The 18,301-nt window shown below is 44.7% G+C and overlaps 1 protein-coding gene across 6 annotated transcripts in view; it reads right to left on the bottom strand.

Annotated features, from left to right (window-relative positions):
• The window catches only part of ipo8 (importin 8), a gene marked incomplete at its 3' end in the record, with an annotated part of 104,603 nt that overhangs the window by 66,652 nt on the left and 19,650 nt on the right, over positions 1 to 18,301 (bottom strand). For all 6 annotated transcript variants that reach the window (XM_083657933.1, XM_083657934.1, XM_083657936.1 and 3 more), the window contains 4 exons: positions 16,224 to 16,380; positions 8,012 to 8,101; positions 5,830 to 5,924; positions 2,386 to 2,470 (listed from right to left, as the gene is read on the bottom strand). In XM_083657933.1, coding sequence (XP_083514059.1) covers positions 2,386 to 2,470; positions 5,830 to 5,924; positions 8,012 to 8,101; positions 16,224 to 16,380 — 427 coding nt within the window. The remainder of the gene's footprint in view (positions 1 to 2,385; positions 2,471 to 5,829; positions 5,925 to 8,011; positions 8,102 to 16,223; positions 16,381 to 18,301) is intronic.

The raw sequence follows: 18,301 nt of genomic DNA, 5'->3' as shown, positions 1-18,301 counted from the left end.
TTCTTTGGGCGTGTTCGGTGTTTACATAGTAATATCACACAATATTCTGTGGGTCTTGAGAAATCACTGAAAACGCTCTGAAAGGGCTGGCACTGGGAGCATCCGTTTTCCAGAAATGGCTGGCACTCAATGAGTTAATAATGTATGCAAAAAAAATCACAAAAATCTAATTTCTTTAGTTTTTCACACTTTTTCACATCAAAAGTTAATTTTTCAAGATTTTATTCATAACAGTAATCTACGGTTTGCTGACGTCACCTAGTACTATCAAATTTCTACCCCTTTTTAACCAATCATATCCCGACATGGCAACTGTCAATCAAATCTTCTTTCAGGATAATTTTCTCTTCCAAATGAAGTAGAAAATGGCGCCTAGTGCCTGTCATCTGGCAGAATTCCTATCCCATAAACTAACTACTTACTTGGCCAATTGTATGAAACATGAACAAAAAACAAAAACGATAATGTCTAAGAATGCAAAGAAATATAACTGGCTCGTTAAAACTCGCATTCCAGGAATTTTGTATTTACCGCAATAGCGATAATGGCGCGCGCCTGAGAGCCTGGTTGTCAGGGGTCGCCCCTCGGAGATTCCAGGCGGGCGGGCAGCACCCATGCATCGGATTGTCCGCTCGGTCCGCACAGAAGTAGCTGGCTGCCTGGTACTCGGCGGATCCCACTCGCGTAGCACGACGACACACTGAATCTCACTCGGTTTGGGGGTGGAACACGCCAGGATTGGCCAATGCCAAAGCCAGTCACCAGAATTGTCAAATCAAATCATCGACACCATACTGTATCTGGTCCGCCTCTCAACCCTGTCATCTCAGACAAGATTTGTTTCCAGTCTCCGACTCTCACGCTAGTGCATTCCGTTCCGGTTCACTTCGACTTTAACAAGCTTTAATGACATCTTCCCTTCTGTCTCACCACTGTGTGACAGGTGTCAGGTGTCAGAGGGCACACTATGTCATGCCTTCTGGTTCTGGCCTTCACTAACGGGATTCTTGACTGGTACTCTAAGGCCTACAAAATAGCCCTTCAGCCGGAGGTAGAACTCGCCATCTTCGGCTGCTTGGAGTCCTCTTTGAACTTCCCTACAGCTGGGCAAGAGTCTCTGACACAGGACAACTGTTGCCAAAAAACTAATTTTAAAGGAATGGAAGTCCTCCTCTTCACTTTCTTTCCAACTGTGGGTGACGGACATGACCGCTGTTATACGGATGGGGAGACTTAGGTTCCTGAGTACCAATTCACTTAAAAGGTTTTCAATCATTTGGGACCCATTTCTAGCCTACCTCCAGGAGATTAGGGGTGACGGGTGACTCACCTGGCTGTGGGACCCCAGGCACGATATCTCTCACAAGCACATACTGTAAGCACCTTATGCGGCTGGTAATAATGTTGAAATATTGAATGTTGATAATATGTTTTGTTTTTGTTTGTTCTTCCTGTGTCTGAGTGTGTTCGTTTGTCTTGTCTATTCACCTTATGTAGCCACGCCCATTTGACCCGGTTGTGTGGCCGTATCAAAACTTCCGGCTCAAAATAAAATAAAATAAAATGGCTGGCTGCTCCAATATCATCTAACTCTGAATTAACTAATAATTTAGCCAATTGTATGTAACATATACCAAATAAAAGCAAACGGCAATGTCTAAGAATGCAACGCCATGTAACTGGCTCGTTAAGTCTCGCATTCCAGGGAATTACGTTAACGTCTGCGGGTCTTATTGACGTTAGTGGCTCGAGCGCAACTCGGAGGAGAGAAAACTATCTGAAGCTTTCTTTGTTGGAGTCCAGGTATGTTTTACAAGAAAGTGCTCGTCATTGTCGACGATAACGTTATCTGACCTGGCTAACAGTGGATACTCGCTTGCTTGCTGTGTACCGGCTCAAAGTAGTAGGCTACATTTTTTATTTTACCCCCTTCACTGTCCGCTCCAAAAACAACTCTTATTTTGCGCCGTGACCGCCGGAAGTGTTAAAAGGACCCGGAAGAATTTGGCCCACTGTAAGGTCTGAACATAAGGTGAATACACTGTTCTGAAAAATTGAAAATAAAATATTGAAAGAAAAAAAACAAGCCTTAATGACTTGCAGCTGACGGGGGCAGAGTTTCTGCAGGCAGCAGCATTTTTCTCCGTGAGGAAAACAGATAGAGAAGGTAAACACTGCCCATGTGCTTATATTACCGAGATTATTAATGATACAAAATGCATTGATTATCGGTAAAGCCATCCTTTAAGAGTTGAGTGACAGGAAAGCCTCACGATGATACTGTACTTGAACTTCTCAGTCAAGTTAGTCTTCACAGACAGACGTATGGAGTGACAGCCACACACACAATCACACATGCACGCGTGTACACACACACACACACACCTGCTGTATGCCCACTGCGTATGTCTTCAGGAAGAAGTCTGCGAATTCAAAGTATTCCTTCGTCACGTTGCCTGGGCTTCCGTACCTGTGATCCAGATCAGAACAGTATGAACAGACATAGGGCTGGGCGATATGGACCAAAAATCATATCTCGTCGTATTTTTAGACTGAACGGGGATACAAGATTCAAGATTCAAGATTCAAGATTTTTATTGTCACTCCATGGTACAAGTATCACGTGTGAAATTCTTGTGCTGTGGACTCCGTTTACAACATAGTACAAATATAACAGGGCATATGAGTGCAAAAACAACAAGAGACACGACAAGCAATAAGGCAGTATAGTGATAAGACAAGTCAGAGACAGTGGCATATTCACTGCACATAGGTGCACATGTCATGTGCATACTTTAGTCGTGCTTAAACATTTTAAATTCGGCGTATTTGACATACAGGTGCAAATAGCATATTCCTTATTAAACATACAATTAAACTCAGCGTTTTAAATTCGGCGTATTCGACATACAGGTGCAAATAGCATATTCCTTATTAAACATACAATTAAACATTAGACATACGTAATGGTAGCAGCTACAGTACGGTACAGTACGGCTACTACACTATTTGTGTATGTTAAGGAGTCTCGTGGCCTGCGGGAAGAAACTGTTCCTCAAGCGATTTGTGCGTGCTTTTGGAACCCTGTATCTTCTCCCTGAGGGTAACAGGGAGAACAGGCTGTTGTGGGGATGGTTTGTGTCTTTGATGATCTTCAGGGACCTCCTGAGGCACCGCTGTTTATACAGTTCATGCAGTTCTGGCAACTCACATCCTGTTACGTGCTGGGCCGCGCGTCTCACTCTCCGTAGCGCCCTGCGGTCCATGGTGGTACAGTTCCCGTACCAGGTGGTGAAGCAGCCAGTCAGCAGGCTTTCAATGGTGCCTCTGTAGAAGTCCGTAAGGATTTCTGGCCTTAGCCCAAATTTCTTCAGGCGCCTGAGTCCGTGTATTCGCTGTTGGGCCTTTTTGACAACAGTGGCGGTGTGGCCGGCCCAAGTCAGGTCCTGGTGGATGTTGACTCCCAGGTACTTGAAGCTGTCCACCCTTTCCACCACTGTGCCGTTGATGGTGATTGGGGGGTGTGTGCCCCCCCCCCCCCTCCTGTAGTCTACAATGATCTCCTTGGTCTTGGAGATGTTCAGAGAGAGGTGGTTGTCCTGGCACCATTGTTCCAGGGCCCCCACCTCCTCTCTGTAGGCCGTCTCGTCGCCCCCCGAGATCAGCCCCACGACTGCTGTGTCGTCTGCGAACTTCACGATGGTGTTCGAAGTTTGAGTCGCCACGCAGTCGTGGGTGTAGAGGTCGTACCAGAAGGGGCTGGAGACGCACCCCTGGGGCGCTCCTATGCTGATGGTCAGTGGGGAGGAGGTGAGGTTGCCCACCCTCACCACCTGGCGGCGGTCTGTCAGGAAATCCAGGATCCAGTCGCACATTGCTGTGTTTAGTCCCAGATCCTTGAGCTTGTGTACCAGCCTGGGGGGTACTATGGTGTTGAATGCTGAGCTGTAGTCCACGAACAGCATTCTTACATAGGTGTCCTTCCCCTCCAGGTGGGTCAGACCAATCAGAGGACATCCTGAGAGACTGTTTCGACCAAACAGCATGGGAAGAGTTCAAGGCTGCAGGAGACCTGGACGAATATGCAGACACAGTAACAGGCTTCATACAAAAATGCACAGAGGACATAATCCCCCCAAAAAATAATCAAAATAATGCCAAACCAGAAACCCTGGATCAATAGTGACGTCCGGGCAGCCCTCCACGCCAGGACCACCGCCTTCAACTCTGGAACACCAGAGGAATACAAGCAGACAAGATATGCCCTCCGAACCACTTTAAAAAGAGCACGGAGAGAATATGGCAGGCAGCTGGAGGCAAAACTGGACTCCAACAACCCCAAACACCTGTGGAGAGGGCTCCACGCTGCCACAGACTTCAAAGGGGAAAAACAGCAAAACACCAACGCGTCACCCACCCTGCCAGACGAACTCAACGCGTTCTACGCCAGGTTCGACCCCTCTGCCAGAGCGCCTCCCCTCCTCCCCCCCATCACCCCCCCCCCCCTCTCTCCTCCCCCGCACCACCCCTCCTCCCCCCCTCTCTCCTCCCCCCCACCACCCCCCCTCCTCTCCTCCCCCCCATCACCCCTCCTCCTCTCCGCCCCCCCACCACCCCTCCTCCTCTCCTCCCCCCCACCACCCCCACTGCCCTCCTCCCCCCGACCACCTCCCCTCCTCCCCTCGCCCCCCCCCCCCACCCCTCAGCACCCCCACCCCCTCCCATTCCCACCCAACCACCTACCCCCCCACCTCCCACCCCCCACAGATCCAGACCGCCCTCTCACCATCACTGAGGATGAGGTGCGCCGGTCGTTCCTGCGCATCAACCCACGCAAGGCGGCCGGCCCGGACGGCATCCCCGGGCGGGTCCTCAAGGCCTGCGCCCACCAGCTGGCAGGCGTATTCACAGACATTTTCAACCAGTCTCTCTCCCTCCGACGAGTTCCCTCCTGCTTCAAAGCAGCGACAATCATCCCCATTCCCAAGCAGCAGAAAGTGACCAGCCTCAATGACTGGCGCCCAATAGCCCTCACGCCAATAGCCAGCAAGTGCTTTGAAAAGCTGGTCATATCACAGATCCGCCCCACACTCCCCCCGGACCACGACCCGCTACAATTTGCATACCGCCCCAACAGGAGCACAGCGGATGCAGTAGCACACGTGCTCCACACCGCCCTGTCCCACCTGGAGGGGAAGGACACCTATGTAAGATATATCTTGATATTTTCTACGAAGTGGGCTAAATATTTACTTGTAAGTCAAAGCCACATGTGAGATGTAGGGCCGGGCTATATGGAGTATCGACCAAAAATCATATCTCTGTATTTTATAGACTGAATGGCAATACACGATTTATATCTTGATATTTTGTACGAAGTGGGCTGAATGTTTAGTCAAACATCTGAAATGTCATGAGCACTTTTATTAAAACAAGACGTGATCAAAATAAAATGCAAATGCAAAGACAGGGTTTCCTTCCCTGACTATTGGTGCTTTAACAAAATATTTACAGAGTGAGATTTTTTGATAAATAATCATCAGTAATGTGGATATAATGACTAAGTGGTTAAAGACAAATAATACAATAGCTAGAACAGTCTGGTAAGTTCAGAAAATTACATCACTTTACTGTGATGCATCCTTTACAACCAGGAAGAAAACACTTATGCCATATCACAATATTATGATATCCAAAATCTAAGACGATAACTTCTCATTACAATATTATTGTGATATATATCGATATATTGCACCCCTAAACGACCAGTAAAACCTCTGCCTGCAAAACTGCTTCTACTCGTCATGTGACTGATGTCATGTGACTCACCGCTCAAACAGCCTGGTGATTATGTGCAGCGCCCACTTCTTACACTTCCACCACACCAGCTCCGGACGGTCGTCCTCGTCCACCTCCAGAGTCTCCTAACAAACACACACGATGACGTACACAATATACACACTCACAACGTACAGCCCCCCACATATTTTATTCTCAGTTTCTCAGTTAAAAGGAGAATTCAGTTTTTTTACACCCTGGACCTTATTTCCAGCTTTAAATATGATTTTTAAGTCATCCTGACAACTTCGATTTGATTAGCATCAGCAGAAATGATAATCAGCTTGAACTGAGACCTGAAAACGGGGCATATGAAATGCCTGTATTTATGTCTTGTAAATAGCTCATTTTCCGACACACAGCGGCTCATATGCTTATTATATCATAGAGAGAACGAGATAAGAGCGATCTAACATACCTCTGTGCCGCTGGCAGCCTGCTGTTTTCTGTCCATCATAGATAACAGCTCCCGGGCGGCAATTTAATTCAATTTAAATAATTAATTTAATAATTAAATGAATCGTCCATAATCTTGAAATCAGATAAATATCTGCTAGGCTAGGCTTAGCTACACAACAAACTGGATGCAGTCAACTATGTCCTGCCCCCGGATGTTCTTCTTCTGTTCCGCAGTATTACCAAACAGAAGAAGAAGAAGAACATCCGGGGCAGGTCATAGTTGACTGCAGCAGATATTTATCTGATTTCAAGATTATGGATGATTCATTTGAATTCAATTGCTGCCCGTATGGAATAACGTCATATATGGATTATAAGCAGCAGTGGGGGATACAGCGGGAGCTGCAATCTATGTGACGGACAGCAAACAGAGCAGGGTGCCAGCGCCACGGAGGTACGTTAGATCGCTCTTATTCTCGATCTCTCTACGATATAATAAGCATATGAGCCGATGTGTGTCAGAAAATAAGCTATTTACAAGACATAAATACAAGCATTCCACATGCCCCGTTTTCCTTGTTTTCAGGTCGCAGTTCAAAACCTATTATCATTTCTGCTGATGCTAATCAAACCGAAGTTGCCAGGATGACTTCAAAATCATATTTAAAGCTGGAAATAAGGTCCAGGGTGTAAAAAAAACTGAATTCTCTTAAAGTAACTATGAGCAAGAATTGTGATTGTTATTAAATAGTCTAAATTTAATATACCGTAGATGCCTCACATCTTATCTCAAATAGTAGATGAGACCAACGCCGAGTGAATTGGCGAGTGCTGTCTTGATGATTATAGTCTGTGTGCGGACTGGGCAGATCCGGGACTGAAACCAAACGGTTTACAGCAGCCACTTAGGCCATAACCACAAAATTACAAAATTACTTTCAAACAAACTGTTAGAATATAACAAGAGATGTTCGCGAGAGCAGAAAGTAGCGAGGAAAGCTGTTTTGGGTCTGTTGCTACGCCCGTAAACCGTTTCGCTCTGCCTAGCAACAGACCCAAAACAAGAAGGACGGCTTTCCACGCTACTTCAAAGGGCTTTCTACTCTCGCGAACATCTCTCGTTATATTCTACAGTTTGTTTGAAAGGAATTTTGTAATTTTGTGGTTATGGCCGAAGTGGCTGCCGTAAACCGTTTCCTTTCAGTTCCGGATCTGCCCGGCCCACACACATACTATAATCATCAAGCGCACTCGCCGATGGTCTCATCTACTATTAGAGGTAAGATGTGAGGCATCAATATTAAATTTAGACTGTTTAATAACAATTGAAAATCTTGCTCGTAGTTGCTTTAACTGTAAGAATTTTTAACACTTTTTCAATGTCATTTGAAATAGGATGAAGACCAATTTAAGAACAATTCAGAATCTGAATCAGAATCAGAAAGACAATTTCTATCTATCCAAGTCCTGATGTGAAATGAATGACTTGTCATTTATTTTCAGGGTTTCCATCTGAGTCCTAATGTAAAATGCATGACTTTTCATTTATTTTCAGGGTTTCCATCCAAGTCTTAATATAAAATGCATGGCTAATTCAATTAATGTGTAAAACAAGGGCCTGCCCCCCAGGAAAAACAAGATAACAGCTAATCTGTCTGATTCAATCTCAAGCTGTTTAATACCGTGTGTGTGTGTGTGTGTGTGTGTGTGTGTGTGTGTGTGTGTGTGTGTGTGTGTGCACGCGCGCGCGCGCGTGCATGTCTGTGTGTCTTACAGGAGGGACGTCTCGGTCCATCACGGCTCGGAGGATTTCCATCCACTGAGTCATCACTGTGTTGTTGATCAGCTGGAGGGGCAGTGAGTACTGCAGGAGAACAGGCCGCCGCCACAATCATCATCATCATAATACACACACACACACACACACACACACGCACAGACACGTCAAAAGCAACTATTTTAGTCTAGTGTAGCTGAGTTTTAGTTTTTCTTTAGTTTAGTGTAGTTTTACTTTTTTTAAGCTCAGCTTTAGGTTAGTTCTGCTTTTATTTCATTTTTATTTTTAGTTTAGCTTTAGTTTTACTTTATTTTATTTTAGATCAACTTTAGTTTAGATTTAGTTTAGCTTCAATCTGGTTTAGTTCTAACTTGGTTTAAGTTTATTTAAGGGTTATTGTTTCATTCAATGTTATTGTTTTTGTTACCTCCAACATGGAGTTGGCTGGGCCAAGCCAACAGAGTTGGAGTTTATGTTTCCGCCCCTGTATGTCTGTCTGTCATCAGGATATATCAAAAAGTTATTTAGTTATTTATCAAAAGAAACAGATTTGCATGAAACTTGGCAGAAAGGTTCGTCATCGGCCTACTTAGAAGTGATTAACTTTCCACGCCCACTGGCCAAAAGGGGGGCGTGGGCGTGGGCGTGGAAAGCCGCCTGACTTCCACCCGGATTAAAGTAACACCACTAAACTTTGCAGAAAGGCTGGTCAGGGACCAAGGACCAACTGATTAACCTTTCACGCCCACTGGCCAAATGGAGGCGTCCGGCATGGCAAATGCGGTAACATACCATGTTTGTGTTTAGTTTATGTTTAGTTCATTTTACTTTCTTTCAATTGCACATGAAGATACCTTCAAATAAATTATAACCAAACAAGAACTAAGAAAAGAAAACCTGGAGGAGGAAACTATGAAAAATATGGGCATTTTGAATTCATGCATCAATACATCTCTCCTAAGTTTAACTAATTTTTTGGGAAGGGAAATCTAAATGCATTGACATGGAACAAGCATTCTAGAGCCGTAGTTCCCAGTGCCGTGAGGTAAGTCCAGGTGTGCCGTAGGATTTTGTGACAACCAGGGGTTAAATTGAGCTGCCTGGGGCCATCCAGTAAAAGGGGACTCAAACAGCTATCGATTTATTATGAAACATATAAAATAATGTCACTATTCTAACTAATTAAACCTTGAAATTACCTGCAAAAGGGTCCAAAACACTTACCAAAAAAAGTTCAATCTATGACCCCCCCATTCCCCACACCCCCACACTCTACAAATGAATGGACTCTTCCTTCTCCTGTGTAGTTGAGCGCCTGCATCAATATCATCCAACTGCAGCGCCGGAGCGCCACCGTGTACGTTCTCAGACCCTTGAAGTGTACGCGTACAGACTCAGAAGTGTACGCGTACAGACCCGAGGTACTTTCCTTCAAAAATAAAAGCAGTTAGTGCCAGCGATTCAGGCGAGCACTGCAGCGGCCAAACACTGATGTTAGTACGCAAGCTAAAATTTGATACCTCCCGGGGGACGGCTGGCTGTCTGTACCCCAGGAGCGGTGCTTAAAGGGCTCATTATACTCGAGCAAGCTCCGTGGGGGTGGAGATCCACGAGTCACCGTGCGGACCTCACGCTGGGGCAGATGCTATTATACTCAGAAGTGATCAGCCAAGTGAACAGCATGTATTGTACAATGGTAATAGTGAGAACAACCCGTGAAAAGTCGCAATGAAACGCTATTATGTGCAGTACTGAGTCCGCTTTCACTCTCAAATGACCGTACATCAGCACATGAATGAATCACCAAACTTGTTTTTACTGAAAGCCGTTTTAGTTCTCAGCCCTGATTGCCTACTCTGTGCTGCTTTTACACTCTCACAATCATGCTCTCAACACAACACATTTACTTGGTGAAATGACTAAAAACCAGTGGTGGCCGGCCACTAGAGGGCGCCAGGGCGCCGCCCCACCACATGAAGGAGGGGGAAATAAAACGTATATATTCTTTTTTTATGAGCGAGGTGAGTAGCCTATATAATCTGCAATAAATATGTAGATTCATACATGTGTACTGTTTTGGGTCAACTACTTTCTGCCACGGACGCCGTCCGGGGACTTCCGGCTTACACCAGTGCAAGCCAGGATCTGTGTAAATTGCACATGCGCTGTTCGCTCTCAAAACAAACGGATTCGGGGTGCTGGTATCTAGCGACCAGGTGGAGGTGGGGCCAGGTAGAGCAACGGCAATGCATTCTTGACGGACTCTATTTGCATGCACGAACGTGCATTCCTCATAGGTAATGTAATGTAACTCATTGACATGCTGTGGCAAGTCCATGTGCTTTTCAAGTAAATATGGATGCTAAAGGGAAGTTTGATGTAGAGATCAGAGGGCTGCTGACCAGGTTACTGTCTATTTCTGTAATCTGCTCCGTGATTGATATGCCTACTAATCTGTTGCCCATATGATTCAGAAGGTAGGCTACTAGTTCAATCATGAGAGGCCAGTTGGTAGGATTTAATAAACTTTATTTAGCAATCGGCATGCATGGCAAATACTTTGGCGCATGACTCCATTGGCCAGTGGCGCTGCTCTTGAGGCAAGAGGAGGGCATCTGCATAGGCTAGGAGATCCCCCCATGAGTGGCCTTCTGCTTGAAATTTGGTCTGGAGACCTCACTTCAATCATGAGAGGCCAGTTGGTAGGATTTAACAAACTTTATTTAGCAATCGGCATGCATGGCAAATACTTTGGCGCATGACTCCATTGGCCAGTGGCGCTGCTCTTGAGGCAAGAGGAGGGCATCTGCATAGGCTAGGAGATCCCCCAAAAGGACCGGAGGTTAATTGAGATCTGCGGGCACCGGTAGTTGACTGTGCTTTTCTGGCCTTCGACCCTTAGCGACTTACAGCTATTTGCGGCTGGCGCTTCCCAACTCGGTCGGGCCTTCGATCTTGGTACATTAACGTTTAACTTGGCTAAAACAACGCTTCGGAGGACGGCTTCAGAGGAGATGGACTGCCGTGAAGCTAGCTGCTGCTATGATCGGCCAGAGAGAGAGAGGTGACGTGGAACCCTTGCTACAGTATATATATGAGAATGAACTGACGTCATATCTGACGTCATTGCAGACGTCATACTAGGACTTTGACTGACCACGTCATACTAGAACTTGACTGACGTCAGGGGGTGATCGGGTTATGCATGAGTGTCCTTCTGCTTGAAATTTGGTCTGGAGACCTCACTAGGCTAACGTTTGTTACTACTTGCTTGATTTAGGGCTGGAGTGGATGATAATTCAATAGCCTATTATTGTTTGTTGTCTTTCAGTAGAATCATCGTGATGATATGAAGTTATTTTAATAGTGACATTTCTGCTGTCTAAATTGATGATGACAAGCAAATGTTACTTAAAAACTGATCAAATGAGGTATGGCAGGAATATTATTTGAAAATGTAAGGTTTGTTTGACATCACCATTCAGTTCAATGAGATGAACACTGATTTTGCATACGTGAAACATATGATATTGATATTGAGAATAATCCTTATGATTATCATATTGATTTCAACCCCATTGTCCAGGCCTATATTTGGTATAGCCCTCCCTGGACAAAAATGCACCAGCCGCTACTGCTAAAAACGAACAGTTGCAAATCAAAGTTTATAGCCTACCACATGGGTCAAGAAATGTGGGGAAAACACAGCTCAGTGTTCAGGGCTCAGTGGCTTGAAAGCGGCCATGTTTGGAGAGAAGCCGTGCGGAGGTCGCGCTGTGAGAAAAAAAATCAGGCACACAGTGGGCGCCCTACGGAGGTAGCGAATAACCACGGCCAACAAATTTACGTCATTTGACGCGCCCGGCCCTCGCTCCACCCCCGCGCCCTTCACGGCATGGTGAGCATAAAGCAGCCTTAAGTGTGGGCCACTGGGCCAGCCAGTGGCGTGCCGTCCATTAGGCGAACTAGGCAAATGCTAAGGGCGCTTGAGCCGTTAGGGGCGCCAGAGAGGGTAAAAAAAAAAAAAAAAAAAAAAAAAATTTTTACAAATACTTTTTCATGATAATAGGCCTACTATTATTTTACAATAGTAGACAAAAAATAAGCAGAACAACGTCTTAAGTCTTTAAATAATAGTGAAATCATTTTTCTAATTCTGGCATTCTGGCTGCCTGGGCTGCAGAACTTTCACCATGGTCCCTAATCCATACCACCGGCCGCGGCCGGTGGTATGGCGGCCGGTGGTATGGCGGCCGCGCCCCCTTCTACCTGCTCAGAGCTTTTTCCCAGAGTGGGGGAAGGGAGCTGGAAGGTGGGTGCTGAGGGTGCTGCAGCACCCCCTGGTGGCAAGAAATGGGATTTACGAAATTGTTGGATTTGGCTGTCTTGTGTTTATACCACCAACAGGATGCATTAAAAAACAGTTTGTGCTTCCCAGCTCTAATCTTATTTCATACGCTCTCTCTTCAAAAGTGTTTGATTTTCATCATAATCTGGTTTTCCATAATAATAATAAAGTTCAGTGTTTATGCCTGTGTTGCTGTCTGTTGTAGTGTAAAACGACTAAAGGGAGAGCAGGTGCTTACATGAAAGTGAGTGAGAAAAGGAGAAGATACTGAATAATGACATCACAACAGTATAATCCTAATGTTAATTTAAAATTAAATATTCTTCTAAATATGGATGGAAGTCCAAAAAACGTAAAATTTTCTTTGGCGCTGCCCTCGCGGGCAGCACCGATAGTCCCTTCCTTACAGCACCCCCTACCTAAAAGTACTTCCAGCGCCACTGGGTGCGATTCTGAGCCTGCACTGCAGTGGTGGATTAGCTGCGATATCATTTTTTTTATATTTTCTTTGGGGAGGGGGGGGGCACCAACTTGGTCAGGCACGCCACTGGGGCCAGCAAGGTCTGTGGGGTCTGTATGTAGCCTGGGGAGGTGTGCTAATAGTGGGTATGCAGTTGGGCAAATTCATGGAAGGTGGGTGGGGTGAGGGGGCTGTCCTGGGTCTCAGAGGCCGACCATGGAGCTCATAGCGTGGGTAGGAACAGGATGGACGAGTTGCTAGCCGATTAACTAGCCAGATCAACCCCGGGAATGTGATCAATGTTGGGGGGAATTGTCTGTCAACATCGGTCATGATGAACAGTGTTGGGCTACTTAGTAACGCGTTACTGTAATTAGTAACTTTTTCAGTAACTAAGTAATATAAGGCGTTACAATTTCCAAAACAGTAATTAGATTACAGTTACTAATCCAAGTAACGCTGCATTACTGCGTTAGATCATTGCCCGTCAGAATGCAGTGTTTTCTATGTAAAAAGAGAAGAAAAGAAAAAGTAATCCTCACGGACTCAGATAGACCTGTCGCGCCGCACATACGTCATGACGTATCAGCGCGACAGGTGTGGTTACTTCAAAACAAATTGAAGGAGCATGATGGAGCCAGGAGAAGAGAAATACGCGTTCAAAAGCTGGAGGTATTCATGCCATTATTTTGAGTTTGTCTCGGTCAAAGAGGCAAAGAACATTATTGTCCTTTGTAAACTATGTGCGAGCAGCTTGGCAGATGCTACCTATTTGCACTGTTGACTCGCCCTCATATCGATGCATCATAGAGAAAATAGCCATGAAGAACAATATCAAGCTGCCACAGAGAAAGACGTTTGCTGGCTACCTCGAGACAGAGAATATGCGGGGATGGCTAAATTGAAGGCGACGCTGGGTGAGGTAGACTTGGGTGTAACAGTTCACTGGATTAACAGATCCACTTTGGGTAAGTGTTGTACACTTTGTTACTTTCTAACCTTCTGGTCAAAGCCTTCTGCCCGTAGTCAGACGGCCCAGGGAATGTTGACAGATCATCATCACTTTTCTTACAGCAACGAAGCTTGAAACGTTTGCATTGAGGCTGTGTTGTTTCATTACCACTCTGACAGTAACAGCATCTTTCTTTACACTCACGTTATCTGTCTGACGCTCTCATTTCACGTCTTTTCCCCGTGTGAAGCTAGCCAGTCTTAACACGTTCACTGCCATTGACGAGTTATCTCGGCTTACAGAATCCGACGGTTCACTGCCAAGGACGAGTTATCTCGGCTTAAATTTTTTTTTTTTTTTGACGGTGGGACGTGGATCAACGCTCCCCACGTCTCCTATAAAAATATTGGAGTCAGCGAACGTGTACAACCCATTCCACGGACCCACTAAGTGGCGACAGTGCTCTCCACACTAGGAAACGCAGAGCCAAAACTGTAGGGTAACGCGCGAGGAAACCATTCTCTACTGTAAAATGGATTGGCGAAAACGCTTTCATCGCGCATTATCGCGCTGGGAGCTGGCGGTGGGGGATTCCAAAAATAGACTGGGTGGAAAACACTTTGAAACACGCAGCATAAAGCCTAGAATCGCACAAAGCTTCATCAAAGCTCTCAAACCCAAGAAACAAGTGAGCCCTATCCACACTCGCTGCCATGGAGGGAGGCTGCTCAAACTCGCAGCAGAACACTCGCTTGTGACAAATGCTGCGGAGGAGAACGCCCACGGAGGGAGGAGTTGGAAGCAGAGGGGGGTTTCCTGCTGTTATGGAGGAAATTACTGTTCAAAACTATTGTTTAGATGTCTGACGTCTTACTGATGCCAAAAATGAATGGTTAAAGTGACTGTTCTATCGAATTTCACAAAAAGCCGTTTATCTCAGAATAAATTTCCAGACGCTGAAACCATGCTGTATTCAACTGCTAATGCTTACATAACTACTAACTCTACAAACTAACTCTTTTAGACAGAGAAAGCACACATTCTATTAGTTCTTTTGAGATATTGTGTGTTCACAAAATCTTAGCAGAAAAGAATCCTCGGGTCTTGAAAGATGAGCCAGAATCCTCAAAAAAACCCTCTGGCAGAACCTATCTACAGTAAAAAAAAAAGGCTGGCAGTGAATGTGTTAACACACCACTTCCTGTTCTTTCTAACCGAATTTCAAAGTAAAACGCCTTTGGCGTTTCTTTTAACATATAATACCAAAGCGAAAATAATTAATACAGTGACATGCTAGACATGTAACAACTTAAGTGTAAGGTATTTGGGGTAAAAAAAGAATAAGTAACTAGTAACGTAACTAGTTACTTTTTGAAAAAGTAACAAGTAAAGTAACTTGTATTACTTTTTTAAGGAGTAATCAGTAATCAGTAACTAATTACTTTTCCAGAGTAACTTGGTTACCCTGGTCACTCTGGTCATGAATCATACAAACATTCACTCATCCTAAATACACTAATGCACACAAGCATAGAGCATCATATACGTACGCAGTTTGAAAAAGACACATATCAAGTCTTTTATTTTTTAAAGAGTAGGTCTAGGGTCGGGACGTGTACACTTCCGGATCTGTACGCGTACATTTCCGGGTCTGAGAACGTACACGGTGGGCGGGGCGATGGCGCTCCGGCACTGAAGATGGATGTATCTCGCCTGCATGCTATCAGTGCTTGAAGCCAAACTCCCGAGTAGAGAGGACACGCACAGACACACATGTAAGGAAGCATTAACTCCTCCAGGTAGCATGGCGCAATTCAACACAACATCAAACAGTTTAACAGCGTTATCAGGGCGCATTTCAAATTATTTCAAATGAAAAAAGAGAAAAGCAAAGCACTCATTTTACTTTCACTTTTGTTACTTAGGACTCTCGTTAGCTGATGGGAGCACCGACCCACTCCCCCAAACCCTCATGAAAACAAGAGAATGATGAAGATTTAAGAGAAAACTGCATTAACAGGTGGATGGAAAGGTAGGGAGAAAAATAGGTCAGAAACTGACATGTTTACACAGAATGTAAATTGCTCTGATATTCTGCTTAAACAATTAATTGCATTAATTAAATCATGTGTTGGTGCTTTGATGTAGTATCTAATTTTACAAACGTTTCAAAATAATTCTTGGGTTATTTTGTTAAGTACTGTAAATAAGTTTGTTAAGTAAATAAAAAGCATTTACAGACTATTTGGATGGATATGAATACAGGTGTGCCTTGAGATTTTGGCTTGACCTTTTGTGTGACCTTGATCTTTTTACATTTCACAAGCATCGTGCTTGTTTGCTGTTCAACTGAATTGTTTGAGTCTAGACATTTCCACTGGTCCAAGCATCATACACCTCCATCCACACCCACACCCACACGCCCGCGCGCGCATGCACACGCACACACCTGGACGAGAGCATGGAAGATCTTGAGGATCTGTTTCTGGATGAGGACGGAGAAGATGGTGGCGTCGGGCAGCAGCTGGGTGAGAAGCTGCTGCACACGAGGCAAAAAGATCTGCATGGCTGCCAGCAGGGGCTCCCGCTCATCTGCCTTCTTATACCTGACACGCACGCACACACAATAAACAGATCTCACTGTTAAAGTTTAATGGCGCTACATGTAGCATTCTTAAACATCAATAAATCATTGTCAAATTAATTGTGGTACCTTGGTATAATGACCCTAACAAATGAGATGATTGGTAGTCCATCTCAAACCAGAAGTAATGTTAGTGACAGTGTTTGTCAAAATTAGGATCATATTTCCTATGAACCCTGTTGTCTAAGAAGCCCGTTGAGGACATTTATTAAGACACTTTGTTTACACCGTTTTACCATGGCTCTTTGTTTTTGTCGTTGTTTTCTCAAGATATCGACCTATGTCATTACCTGAGGATAACACGTATTATTCTCCCAAGAAGAAAATCCCCCCCCCCCCCTCCGCGAGACAATTATTTAATTTTGGAGACATGCTGACTGACTGAAGATGCCTACTTCAACATCTGGGTTTTGAATAATACGCCTTGCATTTAGGGTGTTATTTCCAAGGGAAAAAATTACATAAATAACTCAATATCTCAGGAAAATAAAGAAAGTTAACTTGTTATCATGGGAAAACAGCGTAAATATGACAACTGTATGAATATACATGTCCTCAATAGGCTTCCGTAGTCTTTTCCTGTCGCAAAGAGGATGTTACTACTTGCCTCCCCTTTCCTGGATGATTTTGGTGTCTATGTTCACATTGCTGACCAACGGGCCTGTCAGTAGTACCGAATCAGGTCCAGCTACAGGATCGGTTTGCACATGCGCGAGCAGTGGACAGCTAGCTACGGCAATACCACTTGGACAAAGAGGGGGGAGAGAGAAAAAAAACAAAGCTGTGTGTGTGTTCAGAGTAGGGTTGTCAAAAGTATCGATAGTATCGGAAAGTATCAATACTAAAAATCTGAAAAGGATACACTACTCATTTGCAACAGTTTTGATACCATCAGTGCTTTCTTAATGAAGAATCACAGATTTTTCCCTCCCTATCATTGCTTCAACAAGCTAAATGTGTTCTGATTGCTAGAGCAGGGGTAATCTTCTGTCTAAGGCCTAGATTATGGAGAAGTGTGCATCAGTCCGTCCATCTGACTAACTTTTTTTATGGGTCTTGATTAGGGATGTTCGATATTGGCTTTTTTACCGATATCCGATATCCGATAATGTCCAACTCTTAATTTCCGATACCGATATCAACCGATATCAACCGATACCGATATAAGCGGGCTTTTTTTCCACCAAAATTTCACGTAACAAGTTACATAATGTAGCTTAATGTAGCTGAAGAGTTTAATATATAATATGCATGTTGTGTTAAAGTTGTAAGTGTTAGAGAAGCGAGCTTGTGACCAGAAGGTTGTCGGTTCAATCCCCGGGACCGGCAGGATAAATCTGGGTGGGGAAAGTGAAAAGGCAGCGCTTGCCCCTCCCTCATTACCACCACTGAGGTGCCCTTGAGCAAGGCCCTTAACCACAACTGCTCCAGTGGAGCTGCTCAGTGGCCAACAGATCAGACTGTGGTTGTACTGGTCAGCTTCCAGGTATGAATGTGTGTGTGAATGTGAACAGGGCACTCCTGAAAAAGAGAGCATTGCTCTCAGTGAGACTCCCCCTGTATTTAAAAAAAATATATATATATATATATATATATCGGCATGAAAACAGATACCGATATTTTCCGATATCGATTTTTTTTATGCTAATATCGCCCGATAATATCGGTAGGCCGATAATATCGGACATCCCTAGTCTTGATGTGTCCGTTTCCCCCCCTTCCCGTGGTATCTAAAATGGTATTGAGTATCGCTATTTTCCTGGGTATCGGTATCGAAGTAGAAATTATACTATGGTGACATCCCTAGTTCAGGGTATAACTTTGAGACATTATATTTAACTTCCTACACTCCCCCGCCCTACATATACTGTAGAGTTCTCAAC

This window comes from Poromitra crassiceps (genome assembly GCF_964638095.1).
Source record: "Poromitra crassiceps genome assembly, chromosome: 2".
In the NCBI taxonomy this organism is placed as follows: domain Eukaryota; kingdom Metazoa; phylum Chordata; class Actinopteri; order Beryciformes; family Melamphaidae; genus Poromitra; species Poromitra crassiceps.
The sequence above is the reverse complement of the archived record's forward strand: the minus strand, read 5'-3'. Positions and strand labels throughout refer to the sequence as shown.